This window comes from Schistocerca cancellata, chromosome 6 (assembly GCF_023864275.1).
Source record: "Schistocerca cancellata isolate TAMUIC-IGC-003103 chromosome 6, iqSchCanc2.1, whole genome shotgun sequence".
NCBI lineage: Eukaryota > Metazoa > Arthropoda > Insecta > Orthoptera > Acrididae > Schistocerca > Schistocerca cancellata.
Window position 1 is genome coordinate 607,238,084 of NC_064631.1, and position 21,537 is coordinate 607,259,620.

Consider the following 21,537-nt stretch of genomic DNA (forward strand, 5'->3'; position numbering starts at 1 on the left):
TAGTTCAATAGTTCATGCTACAGCTACTCAATAGTGTGTGTGTGTGTGTGTGTGTTTGTGTGTGTGTGTGTGTGTGTGTGTGTGTGCTGGGGCACCCCATGCAGCAATCTGTTAAACGGGTCATGCTAGGTGTTCTTGACATGAGGCTGCCTTAGCACTTACAGAGTATGTTACTTTTGTAGTTCAGCAATTGACATTTTTGTTATTTGTAATTGCCTTTATGCCCTGATAGGTCTCTAGGTTATGCCACATCTCTGGCTGTTTATAGTAGGTTGTCAGGTTATATTTTTCTATCTACAGATGCATATTTATGGATTCGCTTCTGTTTTTTCATTCAGGCCCTGTTTATCTTGAGTCTTGCCAGTCAAGTCCAATTGTTACAGTAGCACATGAAGATGGGATTAGTGTCCCAAAAATCAAGACACTTCAAAATTTTAATTCCAGCTGATTTTATTCACCATGAACAACGAAAAAGGTATTCAGGTGTGGGGTGAAAAGAAACATTCCTACAAACTGACAGTGAAGAGAGAAAAATGTGGTATGTATGTACCAAGATTCGAGACTGTATTATTATTAATGGGCTATTTGGTGTGGCTCAAACAAATGGTGGCAGGTGCATGTGGTGGACAACGCAACTGCTCATATGACTACATATTGTGACTTTTGAAAGTGCCTGGATAGGTTATTATTATAATTGACAAAGTGTCTTTAAAAGCCTATATGAATATCAAAGGACTAACGTGAGAGGCATATGAACAATTTTTCACAGTTTAGATATTATTTCAAGGCACAAATGATAGAAATCACAAACATTGTGAGAAGTAAATTACCCACTTCCTGTACACTTCACTCTAGAACAACACATATTCATTCAGTGAAGAATGAAGAGGTGGCAATAGAGATTTTATTGCTGTTCAGGAGAGAGGACACTTAGATGAGCAATGAACAGCAGCTGTCAGAATTAAATAGATGTGTTGCCAAGCAACAGGCAACCTGCCGCCCACTTTCAAAAATTTTAAGATCAGTATCCATTGTCTCCCTTTATATGCAGGGTGTCCCTGGGGAAATGGTCAATATTAATGGACATGGCTAGAACTGTTATTTGAAGGAAAAACTTCATATGCACTTACACCTTATTCTGAATCGTTGCTGAGATAGTAAAAATATAATGTACATTGTTATTTATTTTCTGTATTATTCAGTACAGAGTCAGGTTTAAAAACGTAGATTTAGCAAACATCACAACTTGCATTTTATGAAGTATCAACTGAAAAATACATATTTGTAACAAATTTACTCTACAGCTGTGGAACAGCTCACAATACAAGTTTCAAAATTCCACCATCAACTTCAGTTTATCTGTACATTCTTGGGAAGGCATATTGTGGCGCTTGTGTGAGTGCCCCTGTACATTCCCAACTGAAGGTAGTTTAGTATCTGACAGGGATTCCAATTCCTTGCCTAGCCTGAGTATATAGAGGTAACATGCCAGAGATACTTGGCCTCCAGGCAGCAGCCACAGCTCATACCAGCGCCACACAGTCGTTGTGGCAAGGACTGAGGCAGCGCTACCCTCTGAATCTTTACCACTAAATACCGCAGCCTAACTATTGCCATCCATTTCTCGCTGGTCACTGAAGCAACAGTTATGCCTCACTGAACCGAAGAGTTTTGACCTTGCCTGATTTATGTTTGTAGTTTAGATTTCTCCCTCAATTGTTGTATGTGCTTAAGCCAACTTCCCTAAGCTCTGGAGTTGTTTTGTTTATTCGTTGATATTGTGATCACCACTGTCATTCACCTCCAGAACCACCTGTTTCATTCTGCCAGCCTCTATGTTGCACGGGGCAAGTTATCACAAACTGTGTTCTACCTACGCACAGTACGATACAAAATGGCGAAAAGAACTTTCTCATCATACAAATATTCCAGTGAGGCATGGATCCCAAGTTTTTCAAGTTGTGACAACAGCAACAGCGAGAGCAAGAAAAACAATGTGAATGCTGCCAACAACAGCAGACATAGTTGTTACATTTTCTGCAAAAGCAACAACTGTCAGGGGCTGAAGTTTCTGATTTGCTGAGTTACTATTACAGTCACCAAACTCACATTGTCACAGCTAGGCTCATGTTTAATTGATGCATTAAGTAATATAAGCAATTCTATGCAGCGTGGGCTATTAACTTCAGAGGCCTGGCATGCAAGTGTGACTTTTCCTGTAAATAGTGTGAAGTGTCACATATGAACTCCTTAATCCGTGATATTATCCATCACAGTCAGGATTGAGACGTTAGCGCGAAGGCTTTAAGAGATGTCTGAGCCATCCACGAGTTAAAAATTGCCAAAGCTCACAAAGTAACTGTGTCAGCACAAGCTATGTTTCACGATTCCTCTGATGTCAATGTTGTTAGTGGTATAAGTCGCCACTGTGCTCCACGATCAACTGATGATTTCCAGTCAATGCCATCATCCGACTTGCTGAGCACACATTTGCTTCGTGACAAGGAATTTAACAGTTAGTGCAGTGGTTAACGATACCCTGCTCACCTCATCAATAGACACATACAAATGGAAGCACTTTGTTCACTGTCAGTGTGTCCCAGAGCATGTTAAGGCTCGTAAATTTCCCTCCCCAGCATTGTTGAAGGAGTCCAAAAATGCCTGTGCCATCAAGTCATGTCAAGATTACAGCCCACGGCATCAGCAGCATCACTGCCCTTTCTGTGACATCATGTGGTTCCCTAGTTGCAACCCGCAGCTGCAGTCTCTTCAGTGCAAAGTGGCAATATACGTTAGCCAGCTGATCTCATTGCAGGGTTAGATCATCATCCAGATCAAGTATAAAAATGTAGCTCAGAGAATAACCTTGCTTGTGGTCAACTTTTGGACAATAATGAAAATTTTTGGTTTAGACACATATGTGCTTTTAGGTTTTTGAATTCAGGGTCAGGTTAACCTGGTTTCAACTGAAATTCCATGCAAGGAACTTGATACATTGTGTGCGCAATTTAAGCAGCAGTTTGAACCCACATTAGGTTGTGCAACATGGTTCCAGGTTCATATTTCCTTAAGACACATGGCAGTACATACCATATTTACCCGAATCCAAGCTGACCTTGAATCCAAGCCACACCTGGAGAATGAGTCTCAAAATTCGAGATGGGGAGGGGGGAAGTTGTAGGCCACATTTCAAAAATCAAAACTAAGTTGGTTTATTCTAACAGAAGATGCAAATTACATGGAATGATGAAGATACAGCTACAGAAGTTGGGTTTGATTTGTAGGCTTAGCAGTCAGTTTTAAGCAAGGTTATTTTGTAGACTAATTTTCTCTTTAAAAAATGTAAAATGACATATCTTGTCCGCACAGAATGTGTAGTCATAGATGATTTAAGAATCAATACTAAAGTCAGTTGCTGTGTTTCATTACTGACTGTATCTCTCTTCAGCTTAAGACTAATACAAATGTAAACATTACATGATATCCAGAATGAGATTTTTCACTCTGCAGCAGAGTGTGTGCTGATATGAAACATCCTGGCAGATTAAAACTGTGTGCTGGACCGAAACTTGAACTCAGGGCCTTTGCTTTTCACGGCCAAGTGCTCTACCGACTGAGCTACCCAAGCACGACTCACAGCTTAAATTCTGCCAGTATCTTGTCTCCTACCTTCCAGACTTCACAGAAGCTCTCCTGTAAGTCTTGCAGAAGAGCTTCTGTGAAGTTTGGAAGGTAGGAGATGAGGTACCGCCAGAAATTAAGCTGTGAGGAAGGGTTGTGAGTTGTGCTTGGGTAGCTCAGTCGGTAGAGCACTTGCCCATGAAAAGCAAAGGTCCCAAGTTCGAGTCTCAGTCCGGCACACAGTTTTACTCTGCCAGGAAATTTCATATTAGTGCGCACTCCATTGCAGAGTAAAAATCTCATTCTGGAAACATCCCCCAGGCTGTGGCTAAGCCATGTCTCCACAATATCCTTTCTTCCGGGAGTGCTAGTTCTGTAAGGTATACAGAAGAGCTTCTGTGAAGTTTGGAAGGTAGGAGACAAGGTACTCGCAGAACTGAAGCTGTGAGGAAGGGATTGTGAGTCGTGCTTGGGTACCTCAGTCGGTAGACCACTTGTCTGCAAAAGGCAAAGGACCCAAGTTTGAGTCTCAGTTTGGCACACAGTTTTCATCTGCCAGGAAGTTTAATTACATGATAGGTATATCTGTTGGCATTTGCTGCTGTCTCACTCGAGTTTGTTAGGGGATAGGATTTAAATGAGGTAACAGCTAACATGGAAGAATAAATTCATATTATTCTTTTGGAAAAGAGAGCATGTGATTCATGATTCACAGGGACCAGCTCTTGTCACTGGTAGAAAAACATTGAAGATGTACTGACAAAGTATTGGCCCTGTTGACTTAAATTATTAACACAGGTTTGCCGATAGGCTTTTCATAGCAGATTTGTAGTGAAGTGGCAATGCTGTAAAAACAGTGGCACCAAGCTGACCTGTACTGGTGCTTTAAGCAAACCTGCAGTTTGATTAGCACTTCTTTTCACAAAAGAATTAACTTCCTTCTTGAATTTGGCACTATAATGAAAGCACTTCATTATGGTTTACTAACAGCGGTACTTTACAGAATTAAGTGAAACAATATGTAAAATGGTAATGAACCGTATCTTACTCATGCACGAATACTAAAGCCTAATGCATTGTTGATATTTATGTAAAGAAATTTATTTTTATTGCAATGAATATCTGGAAGGCTGACACATTCAAAGATGAGCAATTCTGTATTTCTGTTTCCTTCATTGGAAGATGTATCACAATTCAATGGCTGGAAAAAAAAAAAAAAAAAAAAGAAAAGAAGATTTGTCTTCTAACTTTTTAAATATATTTTTACTAGGACAGAATTTATCTTTGCACTTGACCTGCAAAGCATGACCATCTAGTGCTCCTTCTGTTCAGTTGCTCCTAGAGACATTTTTCAGAACTTCCATTTGCTTCGCACTGGATTCTAGGCCAGGCAATTTTTGGATCCTGAACAAAAAAAAAAAAGTGTGGCTTGGATTTGGGATATACAGTAAGTTTTGTAAAGCTCATTCAGTGCCTTTTGCCATTGGCAAGAATTTTAAAGCAGGACTAGATAGGCTGCAGGAGGAGGAGATTAGTGTTTAATGCCCCGTCGACAACGAGGTCATTAGAGATGGAGTGCAAGCTCGGGTGAGGGAAGGATGGGGAAGGAAATTGGCCGTGCCCTTTCAAAGGAACCATCCCGGCATTTGCCTGAAGTGATTTAGGGAAATCACGGAAAACCTAAATCAGGATGGCCGGAGACGGGATTGAACCGTCGTCCTCCCGAACGTGAGTCCAGTGTTAGGCTGCAAAGTGTTCTATTACCAGTATCATCCAGCTGGTAGGCTATGTTCAGAAACATAACTTATCATTTCACATTTGTGGTGATTTTAAGTCTACTGTTAATGTTCAAGGATATGTCGATCTGTTTTCTTGTAGACTATCAGATGAACCATTTTTAGCACCTAATATGCCATCTGGCATATATCGTTATAACAGGCTGCCATTTTGGGTTGCAAGCACTCCTACAATATTTCAGAGATATCTTGAGAAACTCTTCCAAGGTACCACCAAACTGTGTTATCTATTCAGATGACTTTTTAGCTACTGATGCTACATGGGGGTAGACCTACGCAATTACAGAAGTTGTTTGAGTGATTCTAAGCCCATAGGCTGTGTTGTCAGATTGGCAAATGCAGTTTCTTTGCACCAAATATCAAGTGCTTGAGTCATACATTAAGTCAAGATGGGGTGATCTCCCATGCAGTATCATGTGGCTGCAACCACTGACTTACCAGACCATAAGAATCTCAAAGAACTGAAGTCGTTCCTCAGAAAAGTGAATTATTACACTAAATTTAATCCAAATACAAAACGCAGTTCCAATATGTTCATTCACCTGCATAAAAAGGTGTTAACTTTGTGTGGTCAGAGATATGCCACAAGGCTTTTATGAAACCTAAAAAGCACCTAAGGTCAGCCCATTCTTTAGCAGTGTTCCATCCTGGCATGCGTTGGCACATGCTGCTAATGCATCGGATTGTGGTGCTGGTGCCATGATATCCCACAAATACGCTAACAGCACAGAACGGCCCACTGCATTTCCATCTAAAACATTAAATGCAGCACAGAGAAATTATTCACAAATTCAGAAGGAGTCGCTGGCTGTTATATATGGCATCCAGAAATTTCATGTAGTCCTTTAAGTGCTAATTTTCACTTGATCACTGATAAAGTGAAAATTGTTTAGCCCCATTCAAAACTTCCCAATAAAAGGGAGCAGCAGCTGCAATGGTGGGCACTGCTCCCCAGGAACAACACCTATGAGAACCTTTATTGGCCCACCATGCAGTACTCCAATGTTGACAGACTTCCTCACTTGTTGTGTGGCACAGATGCTGAATTTGATGGGTACAAGGCACCATGTTTTGCCTTACATGCAAAACAGTAACACAATCTTCACAAATTTCCAATTGCAGCATGCAAATTAGTGGCAGAAATGGCTGGTGATCTGCCCCTCTGCAGTGTGTTGTGTGCTGTATGGCACTGTAGGCCAGAACATTTGCCTAAGGATAACCCAGAGTAGCACACCTATTTCTAAGAGAGTTGCCCAGAAAGTAACGCACCGAATTTTTTTTTTTCTGAGCAAAAAACAGTGCTATGAATGCAAAATGTTACGTACATATTATTTCAAGTCTCCCGAGTGAGCATGCCAAGTTTCCGTCACTTTCGGCAGATAGCGTAGCTGCAGGACAGTTTCAAAATGGCATCTGTAGGTGAATAAATTACATGGCATCTGTAGGTGAATAAATTACAAGTCATCACTGAATTTCTCACTGCAGAGAAAGAAACTTTGGGGAATGTTCACAAACACTTGTGTGCTGTTGACAGAAGTACAATTAGTTGCTGGGTACAGAGGGTGGGGTCATCAGAAGGCGGTTCGGTAGGGCTCAGTGATTTAAAGCATTTGGGAAGACCATCCACAGCTGTCGCACACCTGACATGTTATAGCAAGCTGATGTTGTCATTCGCAAGGGCAGATGCATTATGCGTTGACAGTGGGCACTGCATCTTTCAATCAGCAAAAGGAAGTCTGGATGCAATTATCTGCACTCGTGGATATTCTAAAGTGTGTGCAAGATTGGTACCATGGTGTCTAATGGTGGATCACAAATTGTACAGAAAAAACATTTGTCTTGAATGGTTTCAATGGCCTTCTTGTCCCAGACTGTGACAGGTGATGAAACCTGGGTTCACCATTTTGAGACCGAAACAAAATGACAGTCGGTGGAATGGCGCCATTCCCACTCCGCACAAAAGAAAATATTTGAAGCAACTGCTTCTGCCGGTAAGGTCACGATAACAGTGTTTTGAGCCTGTAAAGATATGATTCTCATTGATATGATGTGAAGAGGTGGTACCACTAATGCAGAAGCATATGTCAACACATTAACAAAACTCAAGATGTGCTTCCAGTGACTTCAGCACCACAGCAACCAAGGAGATGTTTTGCTGCAACATGATAATGCTTGGTCCCACAAAAGTCTGAGGACTGCTGAACACATCGCAAAACAGGGTTTGAATGTGGTGCCCCATCCACCCTACAGTCCTGACCTAGCACCCTCTGACTTCCACTGGTTTGGGCCATTAGAGGACGCCATTCGTGGAACACATTTTGAGGACGATGAGGTGGTAATTCAAACAGTGAAACACTGGCTCCGCTGCAAGGACAAGGATTGGTACAGATAGGGCATACATGCCCTTGTTTAGCGGTGGAGGAAGTCCACAGAATGGGATGGATGTTACTTGGAAAAATAAGGTGTGCAGTAAAACACCATTCTTTTGTGTGTGTTCAATAAATAATTGTTGAAGAAAAACAGGACAGTGCATTATTTTCTGGGCAACCCTCATACTTTACCTTACAGCACTGGCTTAATACCACTGAGCAGCATGTCATATTGTTGGCTACAGGTGATTCTGAATGACAGGTGGCAGATCCTCCTTCCACACTCTGCCAGGCATTCTATAGATCCTCCACACTGCACACTGGGGAATGTGCAGAATGAAGGCATTACCATGATGTCATGTGTATTGGCCCGAGATTGACAGTGCCATAGAATGACGAATGCACCATCTGGAACCACCATGCCTGAGCCCACAACCAGTCAGCCCCAGCACAGAGGTCCAGTGCTTGGCCATGCCCTGAAAACTGCTGGCAACACACGTTGATTTTGCTCATCCACTATGAGTAGCAATGTGATTGATTGTTGCCAGTGCCTTCTAATTTACCATATATTGCACGGATGGCTACAACTACTACGGCAGCTACTATTCACAACAGAGCATTCTCCACCCTCGTTTTAAACAACTGCCGTCAGTTCATGAAATCTGAATTTCAGGATTTTATTTGGCGCAATGGCATTGAGCATCTGACCACATCCCTTTCCATCCTGCATCCAATTCGGAAGCCAAGCAGACGTTCAGGACATTCAAGATGCAGATGCACAAGTTACTGATGACAGGTGACACCAGAGAAGCACTAATCAGCTTCTTTCCCACCTACTGGTCCACCCCCATGAATGGGCACAGCTTGGCTGGAATTCTACACAGACCCAGACCCCTGTTGAACCTGCTGTATCCAACTCTACACGCCATTGCCCTAGTGCACAGCCATATTGCTGTAAGGGCATCCATATCTGGACTCACACTTTCAGCTGCAACCACAAGTGGACCTGTGGCATTGGCAGTGGCAATAAGAGGAGGCAGGTGTTCAAGGTTAAGATGGGCATTTTGTGATGGACCCTCCTCCCCTTCCACCCACTGGTGATTTGGGTAACCCCGTCCCTCCCCCACCAAAGAAACCAGCCAGCCAGCCCACCCGCTTATCTCTTACTACTACAACCTCTCCACTCATGTTAGGTGTCAGCAGGAAAGAGAGCTACTGGAGGTCAAACCCCTTTCTCCCCTTAGCCAATATTGGCTTCCAAACCCATCACTGTTGGCCACATACCCTCACCATCAGAAGAGGTTGTCCATTATCAGCTGATGGTTCCCATGTAGTCTGACACATTGGTCCCACCTCTGCCACATCTGGCACCCACTCCCCTGTGGGCTGGCCCAAGCTGCATCCCAGGCTCTGTCAGCCAGCCAGGACTCTCAAAGACAATGTCGTCTCACACCACAGCCTCTCACAATGAGGACACATCGTGGGCTTTTTTTTGGTGGGGATTCCTGCATCTCTTTCTCCCCTTCCTCAATGAAGATGGCACAGGATGGACCATTTTTAGCCGTATGTAACAGTTAAAAGGGGGAGATATTTAGTATCCAACAGTGATCCAGATTCCCTGCCTATCCCATATCAATAGAGAGAATACGTCAGAGATACTTAGGCTCCAGGCAACAACACAACTCGCACTGAACAGGGTGCATCCACTACGACAAGAATGTGAGGTGGCACTGCCCTCTGATGAGTGTTTACCGCTAAATACTGAGCCCAGCTATTGCAGCCAATGTCCTGATAGTCACTGAAGCCTTAGTTATGTGCCACTGGATACCAGAGTTTTGATCTTGCCTGATTTATGTCTGTGGTTTAGATTTCTCCCTGGATTGTTGTATATCCTTAAGAGGACATGGATACCATCTGGTCTTGTTTCTGTTATTACTCCACATCGTGATCTCTGCCATAATTCATCTTCAGAACCGCCTGTTTTGTTCTTCTGATCTCTCTGCTACATTAGTGTGACTATCAAGTTGTATCCTACCTATGCAGAGTAGGATGGAAGAGGCAGCAGTATCAATAATGGAAATAAGCATTTCATCTTGAATATTCACCTTTCATTTCTAAACCTCAGACTTCATCCCGCCACATAAACAAAAATCTGATGGTATAAGGTCTGGCGATCTGGGTGGCCAGTCAAATGTACTAGAACAGTCAATCCAGCAATTAAGCTAAGACACACACATGTGTACCACTAACCCAAAAACAAATATGCATCCAGAATAAGGCAAATGTCCACACGAAGTTTTTTTTTGCCTCAAATGAACATTTTTGTCATATCCCCGAATACTGACCAATACTCCTGGGACACCCTGCATATGAGGTATTGAATTTCTTATAAAAAAATCAACACACACTTGACACTTTCCATCTCCACCACAACTATAGCACACAACACAGATAGTTTTCAACCAACAAACAGTTTAAAACTCTATGCACAAACAACAGATATACTGGGTTGGAAGTTTAAAATTAAATAAAAGGTAGTAATATATTTAACGTGGAACTTGGCTCAATGAAAAGATTGCTCTTTACTTTTCTGGTGGAAAAGTGTTATTATTCTATTGAAGAACTCATTGAGGACAGTTTCCACTGATTTCCACCCCTTCACCCCCCCACCCCCACCTACTTATTTTTACCCTTTGTCATCTTATATCTTTCACTTCCATAATTTCTTACTCACCCTACCTGCTTTGTTCCATTTTTCCATCAGTCAATTTTCAAGTTCTTTAATATTGTACATTCTTAGTCTTTGGTATATCCCTATTTGCATCTCATTGCTAATCCCATATAACTTTAATCTCACCTTTAACAGAAATTTCTATTTACAGCTTAAAAGGGCATCTTATTTGCTAATACAAATGGTCATCCTTCAGTTACTTACTTGCATTTCCCATATGCCTTTTCCTCCAAACAAACTATTTTCAATGTCCTAAAGGCTTGAAGTTTGATCTCAGTTTTCTGTTTATCAAATTTGTTGTGATTGCTCCAATTTAGGTAAGGGGTAGTATGAAGTAATGTTTTAGTATCTCATTGTATATATGTATAAGAGATAACGTAATTTGTAACTAACTGATAGCATCATCTTTAGACAATCTGGATTCCACAAGATGCATTTGTTTTATAAACAAAATGTTTGTAATACTGGTTGAATTACTTTCATACAGTAATATATACAAAAAGTTGCTGCACCAATATACTAGTAATCAACAGCACAACAGTTTATAAGGAGGTGAATTCATGCACAAATTAAATATTAGGAAGTTTGGACACCCTACATACTAATCTATATTTAAAAGCTTAAACACAACAACAAAAAGCATTAAACATAACATCACTTTTTCTCATGTCTGTATAATACCTATATTATAAATCACTACTAGCAACTTAAATATACTTGGAAAACTGAAAATAATTAAGAAATGTACAAAAATATACAGAAAATATTGCAGGGAAGCATTTTTAACACACAACTGGAAATAAACCATGACAAAAATTAATATGCCACTACTACCCAACACAAAAATCAACAATACCAGCTTGACCTGCATAAACCGAATAAGGTTGGAAAAGAAAGAACATTCACAAAATGGAAACATTCAAATATCTGTTTCAAGAACAAAAGATATAGATACAAGCACACAAAAATATAAGAACTGAACAAAAGAAACAAAATGACAACAACTGCAGTGTTCAATTAGGATTGTGAAAGTCTATACACACATGGGAATTGAACTATTTCACAGGTCTCTCATATATTTAACACACCAGGATCAGGCATATGCAATGAATTGTACTTTTCAGAGTCAACCAAATGAAGCTTCAGATGCAGACTCCTTGAACTTACAAAAAATCAAGGCTCTGTTAAAGGATAAATGTGAACATCTAACCAAATTACGCAATGATCATAACACTGGCATCACAGCTTTAAAATGCACTCACTTGTGTGGAGGCCCTTAAGATGTAAGAAAAGATTACAGTACATTCTATAATATGGAAACTCCTGCCAACCACTATGAATCCATTGCATATGGAAAAACTCTTAGTGGCAGAAATTTAGCTTCAAGTTTGAAAATGGAGGGAAACTGTTGACACAGAAAGAAGTATACAATCTATACCAAAGTTTTGATGCTGATGTAAAGAACACACTTCAGTCAATCATTTTTCACAAACAAACACCAATCTTGATCTGGTTTTCAACTCAACTCAACTCAACTCAAAATCTATTGCTGCATCACCCAATAATGGTTTTAAGCTTGGTGCTTACAATGTTCAATGTCAGTGCAGGCTGCAGTAGAATGAGCAGATACTACATTGCATTCTGCAACACTGCTGGGAGCAAACAAGGTACATTCATCTTGGACAGAAAGATAATTTGGTAGTTATTTAACACAGCTCAGATGAAATCTGTATATAGACAAAATATAGTACATTCAGGTGTTGTTCCTTAAAGAAAATAATTTAAAATCAGCATTACACAGTTTTTTAACATGGGCGGCTCTGAAAATTTTTTATGGCTGCTTACAAGTCACTATTCATCTCACAAAATATTAAGAATACGCCATACCCACAGGTCTAGGACCCCACCCCCCTCCTCCCCCATACAAAGCATCGTATGGGCACCCTTTCCAAGATCACACCACCCCTGCTAAGATCCATTAAGTTTTTGTAAAGAAGAACATGCCTACAAACTGCTCTTCCAACATCAGAATTTCTCAAAGTTTTGTACTGATTCCAATGCTGAAATTTGACTTCTTGTCTATCCAGGAAGTTTCATGTTTCATCAAAATTGCAATTGAGTGACTTGTCTGACACCAAAAGTGTCAAAATTTGCTGCACTGATCAACTATCATTAACTGCTTGAACTACTGTACTAGAAAAAGGAGAGAACAACCTGTTCAAGAATCCTCAAATTTATACTGCAATAATAAGTAAGTATACTCACGAAACCCATCTAACACAAGTGTGAATTCCTTTTTAACTGAATCCAACAGATCAACATGTACTGTTGTGAAGAAAAGTTAAATCATAACTTTAAGATTAAATACTGTGACCTTAGCCTTTATTAAATTTGAATTTCTCCCTAGTTAACAAAAAGTATTTTGAAAACATCAGTTAAAAACTCAAGCTGAAGAAACTAGCTAGTAGTTCATGGGGAGCTGATGCATCTATTTCTATATTCATCAACTAGGTGTCTACTTCTATATTGATGGACTAGATGTCAAAGGTGGGCACTGTGATATCACAGAGCTCACCTTTGACACCTAGTCGATGAATACTGTGCCCCAATCTGGTTATGTAAATGTTATACTAAAGCAGTTTACTTTCATCACCAGGATTCTTGTAGAACACTGAAGTCAACCTCTATCGCATGGTGATATGCAATTAGTGGAAACCTGCCTTCACAACTCAGATGACAGGTAGTTAACAGTAAGAAAACTGAAAAATTTGCATCCCCACACCATTCACAATGCCTCCCAACCAAAAGGTCCCAGAAAACCTACCTACAAACTGGCTTGGGTCTAGAAATACAGTATGGCAAAGATATGATAGATACTCTCAGCACTGAGAAAGAATAATGCCAGAGATAGAACACAGCTCCAATTAATCATCACAGTGTCTCAGACGTCTGTAACAAAAATAATAGAAGTAAAGCTGAGAGAAAAGATATACACATTCCTGCATCCAAAATGAAGTACGTGACAAACATCGTTAATCTGTCACAATCACTAGAAACGGACTTTAGAAGGGTCAATAAAGTTCAAGAATTCAAATATATTGTAGAAATGATTCAAATCAATGGATTAAAAAAGAAGTAAATAACTTCAGAGCACACAAGATAGAGGCTGTGTACCAACTCTCCTAGAAAAGTCAGTCTCCATAAACACAAAAGTTAAGCACTGTAATGGTGTAGTATTCTCTAAAGCATCCTCACAACAGAATGCATTGCTTTAAATAGGAGAAATGGAGAAAAAAAAAAAACCTTAAAAAAATTCTCAGACAAAAAACAGATGAAAATGGAAAATATGTACACTACTTAGGTGTAACGAAGAACTCATTTAGGAAATTTCTAAAACTTTCAGCCAAATTAAAAAAAAAGGCCACTTTCTTTGGACTTATAGAAAGAATGGAGAAAAGCAGACTAACTTAACAAATATTATAATATTTAAAATTTTTTATAAATAATAAAAACTAGATCAATATAACTCAATGCTTTGAAGGAAGACACCCAAATCAGAGAACTTCAGAATCAAAGGTTCTCAAGACAGGAAAAAAGTATAGTAGGCTCTACATCCAAGAACAGAGGAAACTGCAAAGTGAAAGAGTGAAAAACATTGTGAAGAAAGAAGTGAAAAGAAATCACAAGTAGTTGCTCTCCATGTGGCCCATTTTTGGCCAAATTTCTTCCTTTTTTTTGGGGAGTGGGGGGGGGGGGGGCATGAGGGAGGTTGGGGAGGGAGGGTGTAGGTAAGACTTTCCTCAATCTATGTTGGTTTGAATACCACAGTAGTTTACTAGGCATAATCCAACTGGAAGTAGTATGCCCTTGCCTTATTAGAACTGTTCAACAGACTTACCAAGCAAATTATAAGAGGACATACAATATCAAATGGAGTTAGAAGCACAGCACAACTTGGCATGTTCTGCATACAGAAATGATGGCCAGAGGTGAAAGAAGCAAGAAGTGTCAAAAAATAAATCCTGACTGAGGATGGCAACCAAGATCGTTGTATTTATAGTCTGATACTTATGCAGCATCAAACCATCATGTCACACCGTTATAATAAAGGGATTTAATTTTAATGAGAATATGTGACAATGAATTGTGTATGTCACATGCAATGCACTATTGTATAAATTGGGACCCCACAATTTTTGTCTGTATGACTGTGTAGCTTGTGAACATAATATTGAACATCCAGTTCAGAAGTGACCTCAACAAAAACATACTGGAATGCTCCAAACAGTTTATATTAACATAGTGAGCAGCCAATGGGCTGTAGACTGCTAGGTGAAGATCTATGATCAAAGTCTCCATTTTGTACTTTGTAGTACTGTTGTTTTCTGTCAAGCCATTGATTTCCCACACACACAAGAAACAGAACTGAAACTGTTAGTTGTTCAATGCTGTATACATATATTATTTCTCATAAAATCCTAGTTTCACAAGATTTTACTGGTGAAATAGCTGTACAAATGGAACATTCCATAAGCACATTAATTTCCGTTTTCAGTATAGAGCTAGAATGCATTTTCTATTTAGTTTTGTACAATGTTTTGTGATACTCAGTTGCTTTGACATAATTAAGTAAAGACTAATCATGGCAGTTATCAAACTGCACTTAAAGAAATATATGGCATTTCATTATTTCTAAATATATGAACTGAATGCACTAGCTTCATTGATTATTGTTCAATAAAAACAGTGTGTGCAAGAATTTCTTGCAATGTGAAATAGATGTTCTGAAGTCTTCAGCTGACTGTTACAACCACTTAGGAAGAACCTAGGTTAAAAGAGCATGGCAATTCCTTCACTCACTTGGATTCCAATGGAGATTTCATTATCCAAGCTGGCAAACTATTCTGAACCATTATGATGTAACAATGCTCCATAACATACAAATGAGTACTTATTAATTTTTCATAACAAATTCAAATAATATTGTTGAACAACTTATCCTCTCACCTCCACTGTGAGCTCCTTGCTTTTGATTCAGTAGTGCTAAGATCTTGACCTGTATGAGACTGGATACTCAAAAAGTAACGCATGTCAGAAGCCTCAGACTCTGATTGTGGTAGCCTAATGATCAAGCATCAAACATGAACAGAAGCAAATAAAAGAAATTAGCTTTAGCACAGACTAAACAAGAAAAACATAAAAATACAATTAACAAAACATCAATGTACCAGAAGCTGATAATAAGTAATTTAAATGATAGTGTTACCATATTATTTTAAAATCTTCACTATACTTGAGCTATATATAGCACTGAGAAGTTAATCACATGCAGCAGATGTTCCTCACATACCATGAAAAAAGATAACACAGCTTACTGTTTCCCATTAAAGGAAAATCCCTTACCCATTGGCAAGAGCCATTTGCTACACTAATACTGCCAGCCAACTGCAAGCAGTTTATTGAATTTTGAGTGTGTATGTTCAACATCTAACGTAAGTATAGCAAAGGATTATCAATAAGGTACAAAGCAGTCGCTCAGAATAACAAATACCATAACATATTTTGAAAGATCAATTTGCACCAGGATAATATGATTTTGTGAGCTGAAATACGTATAAACCACTAAAATTATAATTTTGTAATCATTTAACATGTGACAATTTTCTATCTTATATTGGTTGTGACATAACTGAGCACATTTAGAATGAAAGGAAAGAAATGACACGAAATACTATTTGTGACATCAAAGAAATATGTACTTACAGCAGTTGGAATTAAAACAATTTGACCATCGCTGACAAGGACAAAAATTTAAAACGTTACTTCACTTCTAGATCAGAAAATGATTTCACAAAAATGGAAAGTCCTGGATGGAGCAAAACATAAGTGAAAAGCAACCATCCCCCTATGGTGGCTGATGTGTATAGCTTAGAAACACATAACAGTAAACAGTATTTACACTAACTTTTAAGCTCTTGTTCATTTTCTAGTAGAAGTACACACAATCACACACATAACCACACAGACACCCAAAAGCACTCTCTGGTGGCCACAATGAGATTAAATATTGATCACTGAAAGCAGTTGACTGAGTTGTTGGAGGTGGGGAGGGGGCTGAGGAGGACACAAGGATGGGGTAGTGTAAAGAGGTAGGTCTTCTACAAGTACATCTACATGGATACTCTACAAATCAAATTTAAGTGCCTGGCAGAGGGTTCATCTAACCACCTTTACAATAATTCTCTATTATTCCAATCTCGCACCGCGTGCAGAAAAAACGAATACCTGTATCTTTCTGTGTGAGCTTTAATTTCCCTTATTTTATTATGATGATCATTTCTCCCTATGTAGGTCAGCATCAACAAAATATTTTCCCATTCGGAGAAGAAAGTTTGTGCTTGAAATGTTGTGAGAATATTCCACCACAACAAAGAAAGTCTTTGTTTTAATGATGTCCACACCAAATCCTATATCATTTCCATGACTCTCTCTCCCCTATTTCGTGATAATACAAAACATACTGCCCTTTGAATTTTTCAATGGACTCCATCAGTCGTATCTGATAAGGATCTCACACTGCACAGCAGTATTCTAAAAGAGGATGGACAAGCATAATGTGGGCAGTCTCTTTAGTGAATCTGTTAAAATTTCTAAGTGTCTTGCCTATAAGATGCAGTCTTTGGTTAGCCTTCCCCACAACATTTTCTAAGTGTTCCTTCTAATTGTAATTCCTACGTATTTAGGTGAATTTATGGCCTTTAGATTTGACTGATTTATCATGTAATTAAAGTTTAATGGATTCCTTTTAGCACTCATACGGACGACCATAGATTTTTCGTTATTTAGGGTCAATTGCCAATCTTTACAACTGGAGACTCCACAGCTGTTCAAATGAAATGAGTACAGAGGGTAGGGTCAAAAAGAGATATAGAAAAAAGGAGAGGGTGAAAATTGAGAGGAAGGTAGAGAGAAATGGATGGGAATAGTAAGGGAGGGAAAAGCATTGCTCGTGAAAAACTCAGATTGCCTTTTCTCACATGATATACTGAGAACGACGGATGAAGGGCAACAAGAAAATTCCATATTTCTAGATTTCTGGAAAGCATCTGACATGGTTTCTGACTGTAGGCTGTTAATGAGGGTATGAGCATATGGAATAAGTTCTTAAATAATAGAACCTAGTGTGTTGTCCTTGACCATAAGTGTTCAACAGTGACAAGGGTAACATCATAAGTGCTCCAGCGAAGTGTGATATGAGCACTGCTGTTCTCTATATACGTAAATGATTTGGCAAACAGGGTGGGTAGCAATTTGCACTTGTTTGCTGATAATGCTATGGTGTACAGTAACATGTTGAAGTTGAGTGACTGTAGGAAGATACGAGACAACTTAGACAAAATTTCCAGTTGGCGTGACGAATGGCAGCTAGCCGCTAGCCCTAAATAATAAAAAATGTAAATTAATGCAGATAAGTAGGAAGAACAAACTTGTAATGTTTGGATACATTACTATTACTGTCCTGCTTGACACAATCAATTTGTTTAAATATCTGGCCATAACATTGCAACGCAGTATGAGGTGGAACGAGCATGTGGAAACTGTGATACTGATGGCAAATGGTCAAATTTGAGAATTTTAGGGAAGAGTGGTTCACCTGTAAAGGAGACCACATATAGGACGCTAGTGCAACCTACTCTTGAGGTCTGTATCAGGTCAAACTGAAGGAAAACATTGAACCAATTCAGAGGCAGGCTGCTAGATTTGTTACCAGTAGATTCGAACAACACGTAAATGTTATAGAAATGCTTCAGGAAGTCAAATGGGAATCTCTGGAGCGAAGGCAACATATTTTTCGAGAAACACTATCGAGAAAATTTAGAAAATCGACATTTGAAGCTGACTGCTGGATGATTGTACTGCCACCAACATGCATGGCATTCAAGGATGAGGAGGACACAATACTAGAAATTAGGATTCATACGGAGGTGTACAAACAGTCATCTTTCTCTCACTCTATTTGCGAGTGGAATAGGAGAGGAAATGACAAGCAGTGCTATAGGGTACCCTCCACCAGGCATTGCACAGTGGCTTGCACAGCACTGATTTAGATGTAGTAGGAAGGGAGAGGGAGGGAGAGAGGGAGAGATGGAGAGGCAGAGAGGGAGAGAGGGAGAGGCAGAGAGGGAGAGAGGGAGAGGCAGAGAGGGAGAGGCAGAGAGGGAGAGAGGGAGAGAGGGAGAGAGGGAGAGAGGGAGAGGCAGAGAGGGAGAGAGGGAGAGAGGGAGAGAGGGAGAGGCAGAGAGGGAGAGACGGAGAGGCAGAGCGGGAGAGGGGGAGAGGGAGAGTCAGAGAGGGAGAGAGGGAGAGGCAGAGAGGGAGAGAGGGAGAGGCAGAGAGGGAGAGAGGGAGAGGCAGAGAGGGAGAGAGGGAGAGACAGAGAGGGAGAGGGAGAGAGGGAGAGAGGGAGAGGCAGAGAGGGAGAGGCAGAGAGGGAGAGGCAGAGAGGGAGAGGCAGAGAGGGGGAGGCAGAGAGGCAGAGAGGGGGAGGCAGAGAGGGAGAGAGGGAGAGGCAGAGAGGGAGAGAGGGAGAGGCAGAGAGGGAGAGAGGGAGAGAGGGAGAGAGGGAGAGGCAGAGAGGGAGAGGCAGAGAGGGAGACGCAGAGAGGGAGAGAGGGAGACGCAGAGAGGGAGAGAGGGAGACGCAGAGAGGGAGAAGCAGAGAGGGAGAGAGGGAGAGGCAGAGAGGGAGAGAGGGAGAGGCAGAGAGGGAGAGAGGGAGAGGCAGCTAGAGGGAGAGGCAGATAGAGGGAGAGGCAGATAGAGGGTGAGGCAGAGGCAGAGAGAGGGAGAGGCAGAGGCAGAGAGAGGGAGAGGCAGAGGCAGAGAGAGGGAGAGGCAGAGGCAGACAGAGGGAGAGGCAGAGGCAGACAGAGGGAGAGGCAGAGGCAGACAGAGGGAGAGGCAGAGGCAGAGAGAGGGAGAGGCAGAGGCAGAGAGAGGGAGAGGCAGAGGCAGAGAGAGGGAGAGGCAGAGGCAGAGAGAGGCAGAGGCAGAGAGAGGGAGAGGCAGAGGCAGAGAGAGGGAGAGGCAGAGGCAGAGAGAGGGAGAGGCAGAGGCAGAGAGAGGGAGAGGCAGAGGCAGAGAGAGGGAGAGGCAGAGGCAGAGGCAGAGAGAGGGAGAGGCAGAGGCAGAGGCAGAGAGAGGGAGAGGCAGAGGCAGAGGCAGAGAGAGGGAGAGGCAGAGGCAGAGGCAGAGAGAGGGAGAGGCAGAGGCAGAGGCAGAGAGAGGGAGAGGCAGAGGCAGAGAGAGGGAGAGGCAGAGGCAGAGGCAGAGAGAGGGAGAGGCAGAGGCAGAGGCAGAGAGAGGGAGAGGCAGAGGCAGAGGCAGAGAGAGGGAGAGGCAGAGGCAGAGGCAGAGGCAGAGAGAGGGAGAGGCAGAGGCAGAGGCAGAGGCAGAGAGAGGGAGAGGCAGCGGCAGAGGCAGAGAGAGGGAGAGGCAGAGGCAGAGGCAGAGAGAGGGAGAGGCAGAGGCAGAGGCAGAGGCAGAGGCAGAGAGAGGGAGAGGCAGAGGCAGAGGCAGAGGCAGAGGCAGAGGCAGAGGCAGAGGCAGAGGCAGAGGCAGAGGCAGAGGCAGAGGCAGAGGCAGAGGCAGAGGCAGAGGCAGAGGCAGAGGCAGAGGCAGAGGCAGAGGCAGAGAGAGGGAGAGGCAGAGGCAGAGGTAGAGAGAGGGAGAGGCAGAGGCAGAGGCAGAGAGAGGGAGAGGCAGAGGCAGAGAGGGAGAGGCAGAGGCAGAGGGAGAGGGAGAGGGAGAGGGAGCGGAAGAGAGGGAGAGGGAGTGTCGGAGAGGGAGAGGGAGCGTCAGAGAGGGAGAGGGAGAGGCAAAGAGGGAGAGGCAGAGAGAGAGAGGCAGAGAGAGAGAGGCAGAGAGGGAGAGGTAGAGAGGGAGAGGTAGAGAGGGAGAGGGCGAAGGGGTGAAAGAAGGGGAGAGAGAGAGAGAGGGAGAGGTAGAGAGGGAGAGGGCGAAGGGGGAGAAAGAAAGGGAGAGAGAGAGAGAGAGGGAGAGGCAGAGAGGGAGAGGGCGAAGGGGGAGAAAGAAGGGGAGAGAGAGAGAGAGGGAGAGGCAGAGAGGGAGAAGGGGGAGAAAGAGGGGGAGAGAGAGAGGGAGAGGGAGAGAGGGGGAGGGAGAGAGGGAGAGGGAGCGAGGGAGAGGGAGCGAGGGAAAGGCAGGGAGGGAGAGGCAGGGAGGTTGAGGCAGGGAGGTTGAGGCAGGGAGGGAGAGGCAGGGAGGGAGAGGCAGGGAGGGAGAGGCAGGGAGGGAGAGGGAGAGGCAGGGAGGGAGAGGGAGAGGCAGGGAGGGAGAGGGAGAGGCAGGGAGAGGGAGAGGGAGAGGCAGGGAGAGGGAGAGGCAGGGAGGGAGAGGGAGAGGGAGAGGCAGGGAGGGGGAGGCAGAGGGAGAGGCAGGGACGGAGAGGGAGTGGGAGTGGGAGAGGGAGCGGGAGAGGGGGAGGGAGAGGTGGAGGGGAGGGGGAGCAAGATGGGGAGTGAGAGGGGGAGGGAGAGGGCGAGGGAGAGGGGGAGGGGGAGGGCGAGGGCGAGGGAGAGGGCGAGGGAGAGGGGGAGGGTGAGGGGGAAGGGGAGGGAGAGGGGGAGGGTGTGGGAGAGGGGGAGGGGGTGGGAGAGGGGGAGCGGGTGGGAGAGGGGGAGGGGGTGGGAGAGGGGGAGGGATAGGCGAAGGAAGAGGAGGAGGGAGAGGCAGAGAGAGGGAGAGGCAGAGAGAGGGAGAGGCAGAGAGGGGGAGAGGCAGAGAGAGGGAGAGGCAGAGGGAGGGAGAGGCAGAGGGAGGGAGAGGCAGAGGGAGGGAGAGGCAGAGGGAGGGAGAGGCAGAGGGAGGGAGAGGCAGAGGGAGGGAGAGGCAGAGGGAGGGAGAGGCAGAGGGAGGGAGAGGCAGAGGGAGGGAGAGGCAGAGGGAGGGAGAGGCAGAGGGAGGGAGAAGCAGAGAGAGGGAGAAGCAGAGAGAGGGA

General features: G+C 42.9%; 1 protein-coding gene across 1 annotated transcript in view; it reads right to left on the reverse strand.

The window, feature by feature from the left end:
- LOC126088449 (piezo-type mechanosensitive ion channel component) overlaps nt 1–21,537 on the reverse strand; it is a 724,612-nt gene that overhangs the window by 151,646 nt on the left and 551,429 nt on the right. Inside the window, exon 34 of the mRNA XM_049906591.1 lies at nt 15,525–15,638. Coding sequence (XP_049762548.1) covers nt 15,525–15,638 — 114 coding nt within the window. The remainder of the gene's footprint in view (nt 1–15,524; nt 15,639–21,537) is intronic.